The sequence below is a fragment of the Tupaia chinensis genome, unplaced genomic scaffold (genome assembly GCF_000334495.1).
Source record: "Tupaia chinensis unplaced genomic scaffold, TupChi_1.0 Scaffold000272_1, whole genome shotgun sequence".
In the NCBI taxonomy this organism is placed as follows: domain Eukaryota; kingdom Metazoa; phylum Chordata; class Mammalia; order Scandentia; family Tupaiidae; genus Tupaia; species Tupaia belangeri.
Window position 1 is genome coordinate 7,714,816 of NW_006159754.1, and position 16,564 is coordinate 7,731,379.

Sequence of the window (16,564 nt, forward strand, 5' to 3'; positions counted from 1 at the left end):
GAATGCGGGACCAGCAGTTAGCATAATGGCTGTGTCACTGGACTCCCACGTAGTCGAATGCGGCACACGTCCCGGACCCGGTGGCTTAAAACTCACACCGGGCGTATGTGTGTGCGTGCCCAAGATCCCAAGAGAATGGAGAAGGGATTGCGGCGTGTCCATCCCCCCTTGGGGGGTGATTTCTTGCTTTCTGTCTTTATCTGTCTGTCTGGCGAGCACACGCACCGTATAGCAAAAAAAAAAAAACTCTCCAAAAAATAAATGAATACATAAAATTCTAAAAAAAATTTCAATTATTAACAAAATCTATACTGACATTTTCCTTTGCATTTCTTCCTCATAGTTTCAGTATTTAGAGGCAGTTTAAATTCTTCAGAAATATAAATTTATAGCTCAGCAATATATAAAACAATCATGTTGACTTAATGAACTATATACCCACTTTCAGGTTAGTATTCTAGGTCATGTTAGTTTTTAGTTTGAAATGTAATGGGTTTAAACAGCATACCCGACATTTTTACATCCAAGTGAGTCTTGCTCTCCTCTCCTTCAAAGCAGTAAGCAGTCTTGTGACTGCTATCTACCTTTCCAGCCTCACTGCCCACCACTGGTGACCGTATTTGGAAGTCGTCTTCAGAATCCTCTTCAGAAGCTGTTTTTACCTTTTTTAAAAAACATCCTTAGTGGCAGTAATCTTCCTCTGTGGAGTATTGGATTTTTTGAAACAGCGAATCATTTGGAGCCAAGTCTGGTGGACAAGTAATCACAGTGGGTAAAAAAACTTCATGACTACATAGTGACTCCATATAACTACCTACAAAGTAATGAAACTTTTGACTTTTAACATCTCTAAATCCATTTTCAAAACCCTAGAAAAAGGTACTACTTTATGTGAGTAACTTGGAAAAAAACTCAATGGGATAGTTCTAGTTTTAAAATTTCTCTCGTCTAACATTTTACTTTATCCCCACATAGGCCCAAAAGCCTCACCTTATTTCTGAAAATCTCCTAGCCTAGACAAAAGTCACCATTAATTTCTAAACCACACATATGTTAGAGATCAACAATCTGATCTGATTTAAAAGTTGTAATAAGGTACCATGCTTTATAAGATAGTACTTGAAACTGACCTAAAACTACCTAATGGTACCATTCAAGTGCAAACCAGGCTTCATTGCAGTGCTACAAATACAGCTTTTAACATTTCACTGTTGGTCCACCCCCATTGCCTTTCATGACGACCAATACAACAGTTTGCAGGGCAGATAGGAATTGCATTTTAATCTCAAACTACAGCATGGAGGAAAGCACTATAGGTTTGTCAGAAAATCAGTACAGCCATTCAACTATTAAACTTTACTTTGTAATAATTTATTTAAATAAGATATTTGAAGCAGTTTAGAAAAACATTTGTATTTTATTTCCTTGTAAAAATCTTTACACATGCAGACAAACCAGTGTTAAGAAAGTATTCACCATCATTTAAACAAATAACGACTTAAATAGAACAGTGTCTGCAATTTTATCTGTATAAAAATAAGATACATTTTTACAGAATTCACGCTCCAGTTCTTATAGCAATAAACAATACACAACTATAATAAAGTACAATTGAACCTGACCATGGTTTTCAATTAGATACTGCTAGGGCATTTTAATGTGCAAAAAAAAAAAAAAAAAATTAACATAGTTCTTTTCAGAATAAAATGTCCTCAGTGTTTCTAGAGACCTAAAGGGTTTTGAAAAATCCAATCCTAATCAGTTGCTTTTACTGTGTTGATTGAGTCCATACATCACACCGCCGAGAGCCAAAACCAGGAACTGATGCAGGCTCAGAGGAAGCGAACGTCAGCGCCTGTGCCTGCCGTGTCCTGAGCGACTGCCACCGTGGTGCTTGCCTTTATGGGATCTCTCAAACGAGCGAGACCTTTCGCGCCTGTCCCTATGATGTCCCCTTTCATGCCTGTGTTTCTTGGCAGCATCTGAGTGATCTCGAGACTTGCTCTGAGATCGAGAACGAGATTTTTTCCTTTTATGACCATGTCTATTTGAGCTTTTTAAATCATCTCTGGCATGCTTGGCCTTAAGGTGAGGAGAACCATGATTATGATGTCTTCGAGGGCTTTCACTGTGACTGCGGGACCTGCTTCTTGATCTCGAGCTGTAAGTTCCAGATCGACTCCTCCTATTATTATAGCTTAGATAATAAAAATTTGAGGTTTAGATTCAGTTTCTATGGGGAACAGGTACTTGTGGTTCTTCTCATAATTTGTAACAGGCTCAAATGAAAACTATCATTTATATCAATGACAAGTCATAACTGAAGACTTTCTTGAAATCGCCCCACCCCTCCCCCAAGCCTAAATAAATGTACTCTTGTCTATAGAGTAAGCAACTTTTTAATTTCCCACATATTCAAAAAAGTCACTGAAGAAAAGCCACAAGTTCAGCAATCGGATTGAAATGCTAACTGGAAGACTCTCTGGGCATGGTTACCTTGATTACGGATTAACAAGCAGTTGGGGTCAGCCCTCTAATGCAGCAGTAAAGCACGGTGTGGAGGGAGCAGGATCTCATATGGGATCTAAACTCCAGCCAAAGTGGCTTGAAAAACTCTAGGCTTGTATGCATGCTTGCCCCAAATCCTGATAGGATGACAAGATGGAGGATAAGGGACCGAGCTGTGACCATGCCCCACTGGGGGGTGCTCCTCACCCCACTCTGGTGAAGATACTTGCCTCTGGCAATAAAATTTTAAAAAGTTTTTTCAATTTTTCAAAATAGGGGTGAGCAGATGGTGTAGTCCATGCCGCTAGACTCCCACAGGGCTGACTGAGGTTCAAGTCCTGGACCCAGTGGCTTGAAAATCACGCTGGGTGCATGTGCATGTGTCTCCAAGATCCCGGGAGGAGAGCAAAGGGATTGCAGCGTGGCCATGCCCCCTTGCGGGTTGATTTCTCACTTTTCTTCGTACTGTCTCTGTCTGTGTCTCTCTCTCTCTCTGGTGAATACACATGCCCTAAGGCAAAAACCTCTTTTAAAAAAAGGGTGGGTAGTGGTGAACTACTGGGTTGTCAGAAAAGTCATGGTGCATTTCTGCACAGAAAAATTTGTCCTGACTTTTCCGACGACCCAATATTTACTTTTTAACTGAAATTGGAATGAAAATGTTTTCCCGTTATAAACGGGATGTATCTCCAATGCACTTTCATTGGCAACCCCTACACTTCTCTAAAAAGCACAGGAGAAAACGACAGTATTCTATTAAGATATACTATCACAGGGCCAGCAGGTGGTGTGGAGACTGGGGCACTGGAACCCACATGGCTGACTGTGCAGTCTGAGCACCAGACCTGGCGGCTTGAAAATTATGCCAGGCGCATGTGCATGTATTCCCAAACTCCCAAGAGGAGACTGGAGAAGGGAATACAGTGCGGCCATCCCCCCAGGGGACGATTTCTCACTGTCACTTTGTCTGCCGGGTGCGTAAAAATTCAAAAAGATAAACCATCACAGGCCAGCCAGGGTGACACAGCAGTAACCCTATACCCCAAGATACTGAAGCCATATGCCAAAGCCCAGGTCAGTATCTCAGCACCCTCAGGTTTCTCTGTACATACTAGGAAGGCAGTTCAGGGTCGATGGCGGTATGCCTACTGGGGATGGCCTTCCACCACACAATATGCAGGGGAGGAGGGGGAGGTCACCACAAAACGGAAAAAAAAAAAAACAAAAAAACAAAAAGACAAAAAACAAAAACAAAAAACAAAACCCCACACACACATCTGAAACATAGCCCCAAGCTCATGTCTCACAATTTACCTTATGGTGAAAGCCTAATCCTCGCCTAACTCTGAAAATAGACTAGGTGCAATTTTTTTTTAAAGCCATAACCTTTAGATTCCAAACAAGAATGCTTTACACAAAACATTTACTTACTGTCTTCTCGGAGTATGTGATCTAGAACGTGATCGTGTTCTTGATCTTGATCGACTTGCACTTCTGCTGTTCCTACTTCTCTTGCTCTCTTTTCTTACACTTCAAAAAACATATTTTAGTTACACACTTTGCATGTTAGAAAATACATGAAAGATCCCAGAGGCCAGTTTTCTAATTTGAAACTACTCACCCATTATAAGGGCTTTTGGAAGCCTGCTGTCTATCCTCAGGCTCTTTCTTGACTGTTTTCACATTAATGGAGATTGGTGACTTCTCTTCAGCTTTTACTTCCCTTGGTGATGCTTTTAAAAGAAAAGAAAGAATATGTTAACTACTGGATTTAACAGTCAGAAGTCGTTTTTAAATAGAACTGAAAGTACCATGCTTTTAAGTTATCAGTTCTTAGTTTATCATTCCTTAGTTAACGGTTATGAAAGAAAATATTAAGTCATGAGCTTCTTACACCATTTCTATCCATCTGTTAAATGCTACCACTTTCAAACAACGACACACTTTCTGTGACCCATCATTTTATTTTCTTTGTTTTTGAGAAATTTTTGGTATAAGGTGCATGCACTTGCCAGAGAGATAGAGACAGAAAGTGAGAAATCACCCCCTGGGGGGATGGCCACACCTTAATCCCTTCTCCTCTTGAGATTTTGGGCACACACGCCTGGCATGAGTTTTGGGATGCTGGGCCCAGGACTTGAACCATGTTAACTATGTGGGAGTCCAACAACATAACTCTTATGCCATCTGCTGGTCCCGCCCCCATCCTTTCAATTCTGACCATATCTTACATGGCTTAGAGGCGGGAGAAAATCCACCAAGGGTTGAAAGGGCTGGAGTGCCATCGGGATTCAATCCCTTTGCTTTTAATTTGGCTTCCTGTAAGGCTACTTTTCTTTTTTCTACTTCTTTTTCCAATAATTCATAGTTTGGCTGTTGGAGAAAAATGAAGTTAGTAACACTTTCCTTTATAGTAGTTTGGAGTCTAACACTGAGAATATGAGGACACTTCATAAATTTTGTGTAAAACGAAATTAAAGTATGACCTTCTAGTACAAAAGATTTTGAAATCCAATGCAGTTTTTTTTTTTTTGGAGAGATTTTCACTGTAGGGCGCGTGCGCTCGCCAGACAGACAGAGACATAGAGATAGAAAGCGAGAAATCACCCCCCAGGGGGGATGGTCACACCGCAATCCCTTCTCCTCCATTCTCCTCTCGGGATCTTGGGCACGCACGCACACGTGCCTGGCGTGAGTTTTAAGCCACTGGGTCCGGGACACGAACCGCGGTCGACTACGTGGGAATCCAGCGACATAGCCATTACGCTAACTGCTGGTTCCCTCCAGTGCAGTTTTTTCATGATGTTCTCCACAGCTTTGTGTGTGTGTGTGTGTGTGTAGAGGAAAAAAAGACCACTCATACCCTCCTATTTAGCACAAACTTGAATAACTAAAAATTACCTTTTTTCTGGTATAAAGCCTAAGTGTTTCTATGCAGATTTCCTGGATCTCCTCTTCTGTAGTACCAAAAAGAAGAAACCAATGGGGACGAGTTGGTAATGGAATCTAAACCACAAAAACAGGATAGTTTAAATTTTCATGTTTTGTTCTGTTTTGTTTTGTTTGTTTTACTGGAAACACTGATAATTCCAGTGCTTAATTCTATAGAACAGACACCTACCTGAAGTGCTCTAGCTGCAAGGTAGATGCAAGCACATGCTATAGTCTCTGGTTGAAATCGAACAAAAACATTGGTTCGAAGACTGTCATTCATATAATTCCTGAAAAATATGTGAACTATAAGATTTGTATGTAAACAAACCAGGTCTTCTGAAGCTTATTTAAAATTGGAGACTCAATATACTTTATTCTTTTTTCTTCTCTTAATTATATTTACATTATCATATATTAGCATATTTAACAATTCCTAACTCAAAAAAATTAGTGAGATTAAGAATTTAACATAGGACCATTCTTCAGTTTTCCTATATACCAAAGTCCCAACTATTCCATTGTTACTAATCAAATAGAACTTAGTCATATTTCTAAAACAATGTTTTAAAAGTCAATTCTGACACAGTTTCAGAAATGATAAACCACTCCAACAATACTTCAAGCCATTAATTACTGACCATCTCTCCGTTTTTGTACAATGAAATGCAGTGTCAAAAATTCAAAATACTATGATGGGGTAAAAAGCCATCTGCAATAAAGTACTCACCAAATTATAGTTATATTAAGAAAATAAACTAAGCTACTTCAGAAAATCTAGGTAAGAGCAATAAAATACACAAAGGTCTTGTTTACATACCTTTTTTTGCAACTGAGCATAAGTAAAACAAACAAATTGCAAAGCTTTTTAAGTAAACCCTCCCCACAATATTCCTAAACTACTTACAGATCATTTATAAGGTTAAGCTTAAAATGAATGTTCTTAAAAACCCCGAGTCATGAAAATTGCTAAAATTTGTTTCATAGAACACATATTTAAAATGTCATGCATTTTATAAAAGCAATGACTTACTATAATGAGTATTACTAGAATTTTCTGAACCTGAAAAAATCATGGCAGTCATTAAAAAGACATCTTGTGGAAAGTCCAGAACATAAAAATTACTTAAGTCCTACACATCATCAAAGGTCTTATGAAGCAGGTTTGGTTGACCCACAAACTCCTTGCTTGACTTTTAAATAAGCCAGCACACCAAATCACACACCTGCATCTCAAAAGTCCAAATTCTATCAAGTGTTCAATATTAACATCTCTTTTTTAAAATTAAGTACTTCTTACTTCCAATAATATTGCCTGCAATAGCCAGCAGCTATACATTAACCCAGTGTGGGAATTGTTGCCCATTTTAAGCTGCAAGTTGTTGGTAGAATTTATGCTACACACACTGAAAAATAGAAATTTAGTCAAACTCCTAATATATGAAAAACCATTTAATTCATAATGGCTGGACAACAAATCTATCAAAAATGAACTAATCATTTTGATAGTTACAGGAATACATTAAATACATAGGCATGTTGAATAGTTATTTCTAGAAGCAAATATACAAATCCTTTTGACACCCAGAGAGAACTAGAAGATGCTGCCAGATGGATATGGACCACTTCAGTGAATCTCGGATGAGAGCTTGCACTGGATTGGCTGGAGAGCAGGGCAGCCAATCAGGCCATCCTGAGGTCATGGGCTGAAGTGCAGAGGGCAGAGTTCTATGACTTACCATCATGGACTACCCTTTAATTAAAGAGTAGAAAAAAGAACAAAGTTAAATTGAGTTCTCCATTAAAAGTAATTAGTCAAGCCAAGAAAACAGGAAGCAGAAATAAGCATTATTTACATTTTGGTTAAAAAAACAAAAAACAAAAAGCCTCAAAACAAACTTATCTCATTATTTTGGAAAGGGAAAACGATATAACTTACTTTATTTCTGCTTCTGTTTTCCTAGCTATGAAGGAAATGTAAAAAAGCAACTTACCAGGCAGTTTGAACCAGGGTTTGATTACGTTCACATTCTAAGACTTGTAAATACATAACAATGATCTGAGGACAAGGGAGGGAAAAAAAGTCGATTTTAGCATATTGGTGATTCTTTTAGAGCATAGTCTAACAAAGTAACTGAAGACGTTAGAGCAAGTTCTGTAATTCCTCTGTAAACTGCACATATACAAACCTAAATTGTACCTGAGATTCAATGTGAGTAGTTATGTTACCAAATTTCCTAAAACATTTTAGAAAGCGACACAATGCTTGCTTATGAGGTCTATTCTGTACTGTTAAGCATGGGTATTGCAGTCAGATAATTCAACACTAATATTTATGAAGTACATCACAGCACACCAAAATGCTTTAACTAGAAACTACATATAAAAAGCTTTAACTCACTTCATGTCTGGTCTTTCTAGATTTGCACTATCGTTTCCATCTTAAATTTTAGAGATGGAAAACTGAGAAATAGACACCTGCCAAGGTCACACAACTAACGGCAAGGCCAAGCTGTTTTCACCCCACGCAGTCCTGACCAAGATGACAGCTACGAGACGTGGAGGAAAGTCTAAGAACTTGAATACCAGTCACTGAGCACCCATCACATCTGGATCATTTCACCAGGTAACAAGAGGTATACTATGTAGTTTCATAGTATCATATCGTTCACTCCTTGGAGTAAGGTCATCGACTATCTCCGTGTTCTAGGTGAGAAAACTGGGACTTAATCATAGAAGCAAAAAGCTTAACTATGACCACTGACGACACTATAAGGGTAAAAATTACAACCTAAGTCTTTATTTATTTTCTTTTTGGTCATAGGGCATGTGTGCCTGCCAGAAAGAAAGAGGGAGGGAAAGTGAAATACCACCCCCTGAGGGGATGGCCATGCTGCAATCCCTTCTCCTCTGTTCTCATCTTGGAATTCTGAGTGCACACACACATCCTGTGTGACCCTCAAGGCACTGGTCCAGGATGTGAACTGCCTTTGGCCATGTGGGAATCCAGCACTTTAACCACCATGCCACCTGCTGGCCCTAGACCCTATGTCTTTTTGCCTCCTATGTTACTGTTAATGTCAACATCCAAAAGAATGCTTTTTTAAAATCAGGTTTAATCCTGGAAATGTAAACACAATACAAATTCATGTTAAAATGTAATTTCAAGAAAAGCCCTAATACTTACGAACATAATTTCTGAACTCTACAACTCACCTTATGAGGATGCTTGGACTTGTAAATACATAACAATGATCTGAGGACAAGGGAGGGAAAAAAAGTCGATTTTAGCATATTGGTGATTCTTTTAGAGCATAGTCTAACAAAGTAACTGAAGACGTTAGAGCAAGTTCTGTAATTCCTCTGTAAACTGCACATATACAAACCTAAATTGTACCTGAGATTCAATGTGAGTAGTTATGTTACCAAATTTCCTAAAACATTTTAGAAAGCGACACAATGCTTGCTTATGAGGTCTATTCTGTACTGTTAAGCATGGGTATTGCAGTCAGATAATTCAACACTAATATTTATGAAGTACATCACAGCACACCAAAATGCTTTAACTAGAAACTACATATAAAAAGCTTTAACTCACTTCATGTCTGGTCTTTCTAGATTTGCACTATCGTTTCCATCTTAAATTTTAGAGATGGAAAACTGAGAAATAGACACCTGCCAAGGTCACACAACTAACGGCAAGGCCAAGCTGTTTTCACCCCACGCAGTCCTGACCAAGATGACAGCTACGAGACGTGGAGGAAAGTCTAAGAACTTGAATACCAGTCACTGAGCACCCATCACATCTGGATCATTTCACCAGGTAACAAGAGGTATACTATGTAGTTTCATAGTATCATATCGTTCACTCCTTGGAGTAAGGTCATCGACTATCTCCGTGTTCTAGGTGAGAAAACTGGGACTTAATCATAGAAGCAAAAAGCTTAACTATGACCACTGACGACACTATAAGGGTAAAAATTACAACCTAAGTCTTTATTTATTTTCTTTTTGGTCATAGGGCATGTGTGCCTGCCAGAAAGAAAGAGGGAGGGAAAGTGAAATACCACCCCCTGAGGGGATGGCCATGCTGCAATCCCTTCTCCTCTGTTCTCATCTTGGAATTCTGAGTGCACACACACATCCTGTGTGACCCTCAAGGCACTGGTCCAGGATGTGAACTGCCTTTGGCCATGTGGGAATCCAGCACTTTAACCACCATGCCACCTGCTGGCCCTAGACCCTATGTCTTTTTGCCTCCTATGTTACTGTTAATGTCAACATCCAAAAGAATGCTTTTTTAAAATCAGGTTTAATCCTGGAAATGTAAACACAATACAAATTCATGTTAAAATGTAATTTCAAGAAAAGCCCTAATACTTACGAACATAATTTCTGAACTCTACAACTCACCTTATGAGGATGCTTGACATGAACACAAAATCCCAACTCCTTTAGCACCCTTCTCTCTGCCTTGATAACTTGATTTTTGGTGTTAATGTAGTTCTGATCAAGGATCAGGGGGCTTGGAGTCCTACAGTTTGTAAGAAATAAAATCAAAACTGTTTTGCACATCCAAAGAATTTTATTTGTGGCATCTCCATTTTCCCTTCCAACCAACTATTGGCAACAGAAACCAGCTTTTTAAACTCCTGCAAACAAGTTAAAGCATTAATCTTGTGCTGTCCAAGTTATGCTAATTAAATATATACAGGCAGACTGAGTTCCTAGAAGGAACTATTCAACTCTAATGAAAATGCTTATTATAATGCTCTTGGATTTATTCTTATCAATTTTTTCTGATTATATTTTGGGTATAGTATTTTACTATAGTATCATGTATTATCACACTCACTCGTAAGTCTTCAGAGACTTTTCACAGACAAAGCTAATGTGCTCCTGAAAAGTTCTATAGTACTCTAAGAGTCCTTATAAGATCACAGCAATCTCTTACTCATTATAATAATAAAGTATCAACTCTTGTCTGGCTTATGGTCAAAATTAAAACAAAGGAAAAAACAGTGGGTAACTAACCTAGATTCCCCAGAGAGAGTTCATTTAAACAAACCATTCTGAATATCTCTCTCTTAAAAAAAAAAAAACAAAAACCTTGAAAACAATTCAGTCTGATTATCAATCGAAGAAATAAATTTTTAAAATCAAATTCAAAACTCAGTCTGATTGCTGAGATCAGGCCTAGATTTGGTCACAGTGGTAGTCACTGGAAAATATGCTTTAGTATGCAACGTGAAAGACAACAGTTTAGCAAGGGGACCAGGATACATTCAAGGTCTCTGTACCAGACTCAACTTTGAAAGTGTCTATGATACAGAAGGCCACACACACGTAAGTGGTTCAACACTTTAAAAACAGCACACTGAAATGCTACCTTCAAGCATTTGGGTTTTTTAATACAGAAAAAAATTCTACATTTTCTTTTGGAGACTAGCTTACTCATATCTTGCAATTCAAAACTCACTTTTCCCCTCAGGTTTTAGTCAAGAAATGCTAAGGAATTGGAATTTCACTTGTTTTTTTGTTTTGTTTTGTTTCGTTTTTTAATTTACTATAGGGCACAGGCACTCCAGAGACGAGAGAGAAGGAAAGTAAAAAATGGCAGCCCCAGGGGGAATGGCCAGAGCCTCTTGAGATTTTGGGCAGGCATGCCCTCAAATGCACCCAAGTGTGTTTTTCAAGCCACTAGGTCCAGGCCTTAAACTGTAGTCAACCATATCGGACACAGGTGCCTTAACCACCATGGCACCAGCCCAGTCAAGAATTTCATTTTGAAAAAAGTCTATGAAATTTACCCATGTCCTTTGATACATTCTTAGATACAACCCACAAAAAGTTCATTTTTATTAAGACACTGATTATATGGCAAGTATATGGGTAGCACATTTAAATATCTCTTCCCATACTCTATTCTCAGCCAAAGATTCAGGAGTTTTTGCTTAGGACAGAACACATCTATTTTAAAGCCAGTAATTCTGGTTATTTACCCTAAATATATACCAAATCCAGAAAATGGTAATTTTGTATCTTCTAACAAAAACCTATTTAAATACATCAACTTAAAAGGTTAAAAAAACAATCCAAGATGGCCTACATTAACTACCCCTAGGGTGACAAATTAACAGAGTAAAATAATTATTTTTACTTTCTTCCATTAAAAAGTACAACAAACCCCAGAATGCTTACTAGATTATTTCTAAATATTCTATATGAGTTTTATCAAATTACACTGAATAAAATCTAACAAGATAAAAAACAAATATTATGTAAATTAACAATGCCAAAAAATGGCCTCCCCTTAATTTAATTCCTATTATCACAATAAAAGATGTTAAGGAATAAGATCAACAATTGAGGGAATGGGTTATTTTCCAATATTAAAATATAACGATCAAACCATTTTATCTGGACAGTAGGCTAACTACTCTTTGAAAAAAGATTAATTCAAATGAGACCAACCAATACACATACGAAAACATATGCCAAAGATGTTAAAGTTTACACCTTTGTGGGTTTATAAGTATTACAGAGAATTTGAAAAAAAAAAAAAAAATCAAATCCATCTCAGATTCTGACTGGCTATCTGGTAGCTGTCTGTCAAGTGACTTTAGGAGATAAAATAGCTCCTGTGTTAAGGCTACCACATCATTTTAACACTTAACACCCTATTATCTGCACAGTAAGCTGTGCCTTTTAGACTCCCTACAATAATATAATTTTATGAAAGCAAAATTCTTATTTTTCTCCATTTATACTGATCAAATTACCTATACCCCCCCTTACGAAGAAAATCAGTTTCCAATAGTGATAATCTTTACTTTTTTTTTTTTTGAATCAAAATTCCACTGGCATCAAAATAGATTAAGAAAACCAAACTCATTATCTACTATAATTTAACAACATACTCAGATCCTTGGTTAGTTCAGTTTTTGAAGTTAACTTAATAGATGTATAATCTGGTAACTTTAGTTTGTCCAGAACTGAGTGCTATTACCTGCACAGTTACTTTGTGCATGTATAATCTGATACATTTATGTTGTTCAGAAGTAGTTTTACCTCACCAAAGAAGGCTCAGCAGAAATTCACAACTATCTTACAGATATTTTGTATCAGAAATAGAAGACTGTATCTCATAAACTGGCAATAAGCAAAGGTGCAGGAAAAGGATTTAACAAGTGCTTTCTCTCCATAACAAAGTATCAATTAAGTTCTTTTTGTGGCAACATGCACATTAAATTGAATTAAGACTTGCTAGAAGGTTTATCCCCAAAGGAGTAAATTTTCCTTTTCAGTAAGTTTGATTGAAGAAGTGACATTTTAAAATACCAAGGGAGCCTTTACCTACATAAACATTTTTATATCAACACAAACTACCTAACTCCACCTCTCTCCTGCTTTAAGTTTCTATTTTCAGAATCCCCAATTAATGATATAATGACAACCTTAAAATTTCAGGAAATTTTAGTCACTGGTCTTTAAAAGTTTAATTAACTGGTCTCTAAGAGTAGCTATATTCCTTTAGCATGACTTAAATGAAATGTAGCTCAACAGCAACAAAACATTAGACACAATTATTATCACTCATGTGTTACAAGAACTGAGATAGTTCAAGAACTTTAGTTCAAGAACAAGTTCTTCGAGAGACAACAACACTAAAACCAGATGGGTTGTTTACAAAGAGGCAGACTGGTACTCAATATATAGGAACTTATAATGCCTTGAGTAGAAACATTTAGAGGTGGTTAAACAAACTGCAGGGTAACTGTAGAGCCACAGAAATAACCTGCGCAAAGTTGTTGCACCAAAGGACAACCCACCTAAGACCAAAATCTCCTAATCCAACTCTTAAGATCTACAGATAGGCTGAAAATACCACACAAAATGCACCAATGAGTGGCTAAACAAGTCTCTGAAAATTGATCTTCTTTCAGAAGTCTTAGAGATTGAATATGGACTTCTTAAAACTAAAAATTGAAACAAAATCTTAACATACTTGAAATATGCTATCGAAAAGCAAATTGTATTTGGACAATACAGAAATAGAAAGGCAATCTTCCCTTTAAACTTAGCCATTCATTCTGAACTTAAAAAAGACAATTATCAAACTACAAATAATTAGAGGGAAATAGGTCAAATAATCCAGATTGGGACCAATACCAATTCCTTCTTTTAAAAGATCCTTTTGATTCTAATATGTGGACAGTAAAGGATATCTCCCCTGAACCAATCTAGATCATACTACAATTTACAGTTAGGCATAAACTAGATTAAAACAAGTGTCATTATGACAAACTGTTATGCTTTACCTAAAGTATAATATTGGTAATACTTTCTGACACTATCCTATGCCAAAAAATAAAACTAAATTATAGTTCTAATAACTTGGACAGCAAAGACAAAAGCTTATAACAAGAAACAGGAGTTTTTCTAAATGGTTCACCAGTGGCCAACCTGTTAGTCCCCGATTCCAGTGACCTATTCTCAGAGCACTGGCTTCTCCTTGGGGATTTTCGATACTTCACTCACTGTTGCCATGACGACAGCTTCATCGCTATGTACCACTCCACATCACCCAGGCTTTGGTAAATGTAGCTGGTCGCTGTATAGTCGGTTGCAAGGGAAAAAAGAGTCGAAGTTAATAACACATACGAGTCACGCGTCTGAGTAAACTTGTAATATGCACAGAAACACTTTTACATCCTTTTTTTTTTCCTTTAAAAAAAAAAAAGCCTTCCATGCAATTAACTCCTTTTAAATGTCATGCTATAATCAGAGTTCTAAGATTGAAACAAAATCAATTTCTCGGTAATAATGACCCAAAAATACACTGTATACAACAGACACAACAGTTGGGTGTGACTTTTTTTTTTAATTCTAAAGTTATTTTAGTTAAGACCTGTTCTGACATCAAAGAAAACGCTTGGTCTTACAGAAAAATTTCAAAAAAGATAATTACATGTGATTACACATAATAGTTGGCTCAATGGTTCAAAGAATACTATCAGAAAACTTTCCTGTAAGCAAACAGAATATCCTTCCACTAAAGACAAAAAGCCTGGTATCATTTTAATGTCCCTGAATAATCAGCCAGATTATCTAAATACTAATTTAAGCTCAGACCACACTAAATTTCAATTTAAAATCTTCCCATTTCCCAGGTATTTCTCACCAAGAAACTAAAATATAATTTAATGAAAAATTACTTTATCCCTGGTCACTGACTGGATGAATGGAAAAAGATGAGGAAAAAAAATGTGTAAGAAAACTAAAGTTACTTCAGCATTTGTGTCTGAACAGTTCCATTCCTGTCAACTTACAGAACCAGTCAACAAGGACATATACTTATATAGGACACTATGTGGCACTAACCAACACCCAACCCCCAAAACAACTCTATCCTTTTATAACTTCCTTTCGGATTCAGAAGTCTAACATCACCACAGTTCCTTGAAAAGTGAACAAAAGAATGAACCTGCACCAAGCACATCCTTCTGCAGCTCGTACTACAAGTCACCTGTCAATGCAGGAAGCCCTAACACACTTAGGTACTGCCTCACACAAACACCTCGGTCCACATTAAATTACCACGTGATGGCAACTGCTAGGAGTTACTACTTCCACCTCTCAGATTTTCGTACAAGATTGAATAAATTGGTCCTTATCCAAATACAACCCGATCCATCTTAGAGTTATTTTTCTAACCCACTCACTGAGACTGTATCTAACCAAAACAAAATACCTGTTTAATCCCTTTGACTTCAAACTTCAAACTTTATCATCCTGCAGTCCTTTCAGTTCCGGAATTATGCGATATATCGTAGTTCAATGTTGAGAAGTACTCTAACAAAAGCCAACCTCAATTGATAAAGAATTAACTGGGACTTCAAGCAGAAAAACAATCTACACAGAACTTTGCCAAAATAGTAACTTCAACTACAGTGTTAACTTCCAGCCTCTGTCTTCCACAGAGGGGGGAAAATAACTTAGAGAATACACTCACACTTGAGCCAAACGTGTTCCCTTTCTTGTTTAATCTCAAGCCACAGGACCGGCTTCACAGCACTGGTAGGACTGTCCATGAATGCAACTGCCCTTGTAGCTAGTTGGTTGTTTTTTTTTTCCCCCAAATTTAAATATCAGTATGTTCCTATATGAATTTTCACACCTACATTAAAGTCAGTTTTCTTTTGCATCCCTATTAAGAGGAAAGATGTTTGATTTGATTGGTGCACAGTACAGAAGTAGCAAGAAATGCTATGTTCAATAATGCCAATCTTACCTTTTTCCTCTTAACTGGCGCAGGTGGTGGAATACATTGATCACATCTCTTATTCTTCTGGGTGCTTCTTCGATTTTTGATGCAAGATTAATACAAGCCATGGCAACAATCTGAAAAAAAAAAAAAATCCAAAAGCCAAAAGTCAATTGTTAAATTACTTAACTTAAAAGTTAGGAAAAACTATCCCTCCTCAAAGTATCAAACTTATTTTGATCAAGAAACTTTGCAGAGCCCGACTGGGACAACACTGGTGAAATAAAATGGCAAAAGACAGTTCTGAGCCACAGGCTTACTGGATATGCTAGTACTACACGCTTTTATTGCTCAAATCCGCTTAATTTTGGATCAAGAGACAAGCTCAGTGTCACAGGAGTTTTGCATTTGGTTAGGAGAAGAGGACACTTAAGCTCACGATCCATCTTGTAGTTTGTAAAATACATTTTAAAAGTCCTCACTTCCCGGCGAGTGGGAACTGGGTACAAAGGCCTAAACGAACCACTCCCTTTCTGACACTACCCCCTCCTTCCCATTTCCAGATGAGAAAACCCCTTCACATGCCTCCGTCGTGCTTACCTCGAAACTGTGTTTGACGAAAGACTTGGAGTAGAAAAAGCGATGAAACAACACCTGCCCCGTTGCCATCGCCACCTGCAGACAAGAGAGAACGGAAGCGCAGGGGTCAGGCACGCCCGGGCTCCCGGGGGGCCGAGCAGGGGGGCCCGGACCCATCCCCATTCTGCCGGGCCGCGCCAGCACTGGCCTGCAGCCGGGGGACGGCGGGGCGGCGCGCCCGGCCGGAGCACTGACCTGCGGCAGGCGGGGGAGGGGGCG

General features: G+C 37.9%; 1 protein-coding gene across 1 annotated transcript in view; it reads right to left on the minus strand.

The window, feature by feature from the left end:
* Positions 1–308: 308 nt before the first annotated feature.
* Positions 309–16,564, minus strand: part of CCNL1 (cyclin L1) — a gene marked incomplete in the record, with an annotated part of 17,399 nt that continues 1,143 nt past the window's right edge. Inside the window, 10 exon segments of the mRNA XM_006149774.3 lie at positions 309–748; positions 3,940–4,038; positions 4,130–4,241; positions 4,740–4,881; positions 5,410–5,514; positions 5,630–5,729; positions 7,434–7,498; positions 9,853–9,973; positions 15,734–15,843; positions 16,307–16,381. Of these exon segments, the coding sequence (XP_006149836.2) occupies positions 733–748; positions 3,940–4,038; positions 4,130–4,241; positions 4,740–4,881; positions 5,410–5,514; positions 5,630–5,729; positions 7,434–7,498; positions 9,853–9,973; positions 15,734–15,843; positions 16,307–16,381 (945 nt within the window).